This window comes from Glycine max, chromosome 5, assembly GCF_000004515.6.
Source record: "Glycine max cultivar Williams 82 chromosome 5, Glycine_max_v4.0, whole genome shotgun sequence".
Classification (NCBI taxonomy): Eukaryota; Viridiplantae; Streptophyta; class Magnoliopsida; order Fabales; family Fabaceae; genus Glycine; species Glycine max.
The window spans coordinates 17,760,091-17,762,956 of NC_038241.2; the positions used below are offsets into that span (position 1 = coordinate 17,760,091).

The following is a 2,866-nucleotide window of genomic DNA, read 5'->3' on the forward strand; positions in this document are numbered from 1 at the left end:
ATAACAAGTCATTGGCATCCTTGCTCTAGAAGTATGGGGTTGTGCATAGAGTTGCTACAACTTATCATCCCTAAACTAATGGGCAAGCAAAGATTTTTAATAGAGAGATCAAGCAAGTGTTCCAAAAGGTAGTGCAGCCCAACAGGAATTATTGGAGCAAGCTACTTGAGGATGTTCTATGGGCCCACAAGACCACTTACCAAACACCTTTAGGGAGATCTCCCTATAGGGTGGTTTTATGTAAGCCATGCCATCTTTCGATGGAAATTGAGCACCGTGCGTATTGGGCGATGAAGAGTTGTAACATGGTATTTGATGAAGCGAGTATGGAAAGGAAGCTTCAATTGCAAGAACTTGAGGAGATCCGCTTAGAAGGCTATGTGAACTTCAAGATCTACAAGGAGAAAGTGAAGAGGATTCATGACTCTAGGATTCTTAGAAAGGAGTTCCATATTGGCCAAAAAGTACTCTTGTTTAACTCTCACCTCAAGCTTATTTTTGGTAAACTTTGATCTAGATGGGATGGTCCTTTTGTTATTACTAATGTTTTTTTTCCATGTTGTAGTTGAGATTAAAAATGAAGTTACCGGAAAAGAATTCAATGTGAACGGTCACCAACTCAAGCTTTTTCATGAGAACCCCCAAGTGGAGGGTGAATTTGTGGCGGACCTCTCTTTGGTCTTGCCAATTTTATGTGATGATGTGCCTCGAATGGCACTTGAGGAGTTTCCTTCCCTTTTCTTTTATATGTTGTCTCTTTGTTTGCATTTCATTACATGCTCACATTGAGGACAATGTGCATTTCAAGTGTGGGGGGAGGGTTTAGAAAAATCTGTTTTCTATTTTTTTCTATTTTTTGTATTCTGTTTCAGTTTTGTGTCTGTTTGTGTTTAGCTGTATTTTGTTCTGTCAATTTTTTTGTATCTGTATGATGTTTGTGTTTTGTTGTTGTTTTCTGTTTTTCTGTTTTGTTGTATTTGTTTTGTTTTGTTGTTTTATTGATTTATTGTTTTTACATACAAACAAAAAAATAAATAAATACAGATTTTACAACTGTTGTTTGCTAATATTTTTGTTGAATTTAGGAACTTTCTCATGTTTTTCCATAGGATTACTAACTTGTATACTTTGTTAGAGATGTATCATTTTAAGTTGAGAGGTTTCATGCTTGATGTGAACCATTGTTGCAATTGTGGAAGTGATAAAGTAGGATTGAAAAATTTGAGGTGGATCATGTATGATAGAATTATGCCTTGTGAGTTTTTGGGATTTTGTGGATGGATTTCATTATTCCATTCATACTCTTTCATGTGTGATTTCACTTTGTGCTAGATTACTCTAGGTTTTGCCTTGCTTCTCTTGTCATTCCTTATTGCACATGCATTGATTGAGATGATTTATGCCTTTCTTTTTGCCATTAGCCAAATAAACCTACCTTGCATTGATATTCATTGTCACCTTCTTTGAGCCTTTAACCCGTTCCTTCATTTTGTAGCTCATTACAAGCCAAAAAAATGGAAAACCATCTAGTCCTAAACTTTAGGGAGAAAAGGGGTCTTGGAATTGTTTTAGGAGTGGGTTTCAAACAAGTGTGGGGGATTTGTACTTTGTTTTATGAAATTTATTTTGCTTTTGTCATTTCATTTTCTTGTGACTTGTTGAAAAGGAAAAAAAGAAGACAAAAAAATAGAATTAAAGAAAAGAGAAACAAAATGGGAGTATAAAAAGCAAAAGTTCAAAAAGAAAAAATGGTACAAACAAAGAGAAGAAGAAAAAAAAATGTGTTGTGGTTCATTTTCATTCTTGTAGGTTCTTGTTATTTTATTTTTTTTGTTCTCCACTTTGTTTTTTTTTTGTTTCTAACCCTCTTTTTACATGTTGACTTACTCCCCGTTGCCCCTCTTTTCCCTTAGTTTTAGCCTAAATATTCTTCTCATATCTACCCTTACCTAAGCGATACATTACAAACCAATAAAAGTCTTTTTGATCTTTTGAAGCACGAGTATTTCAAGTTGAATGGATTATAATCTTGTCAAAATTTGGATATCCTAGTTACATGTGGTGCTTGAGTGTAAACACAAACCCATACACATTTGGTAAGGTGAATGTTGTTCTTTGAGAGATTTCTACCACCATGGTACATTCTCAATTTTGACTTGACTACTTGTCCACTTTGCATTTTTGTGATCATGTGTTCATGGATTGCTTGTTACCTTGAAACCATTTTCCCACTTCCCATCTCTCTCATTTTTGTGCATTGTTAGGATCCATTGAAAAATGTGTAGGCCTTGTTCATACTTTTCTTTTAATTGTGGTTATTTTTAGTTTGATTTCTTTTTCTTAGGCTTTCTTTTAGTTTTGGCCAGTAATGCAAAAGATAAAGTGTGGAGGAATTTGATAGAGCATTTGTAGTTTATTATTTTTCTATTCTTAGCTCAATTGACATCTCTTTGATCCTTATTTTCTCCCCTTAACTTAGTTTTGGTCTTAGAAAAATGTATATTCCAATTTCTAAACACAAAACATAGTCTTCCAATAATCAAAATTCAGCACTAAATATGAACTCAGCCATATAAAATCACATGATGCAGTTTTGTTATTTATTTTAAAATCAAAACCAATATTCATAAAATTTAAATCCAAAAGAAAAGGAAGAAAGTCTCAGCTAGCCACAATAATTTATGGAATTCACATCAGCACCACTCTTCAGCAACAATGCCACAATCTAACAGAAACCCAACAAAAATAAATAAATAAAAAGGGTTGCCTTAGATTATATTGGATTAGATATAAAAAGTGAAATAAAGGGACCTCGTTGTGGCCTTTGCCAGCTGCAAAATGGAGAGGGAAATTGAGGCCACCGAAA

At 34.1% G+C, this 2,866-nt stretch overlaps 1 protein-coding gene across 1 annotated transcript; it reads left to right on the forward strand.

Annotated features, from left to right (window-relative positions):
- The first annotated feature begins 260 nt into the window (after positions 1-260).
- LOC102661757 (uncharacterized) lies at positions 261-894 on the forward strand. The gene is made up of 3 exons (XM_006580686.1): positions 261-501; positions 566-725; positions 873-894. Exons 1-3 carry the CDS (start codon positions 261-263, stop codon positions 892-894), a joined length of 423 nt encoding a protein of 140 aa, XP_006580749.1.
- The last annotated feature ends 1,972 nt before the right edge of the window (positions 895-2,866 follow it).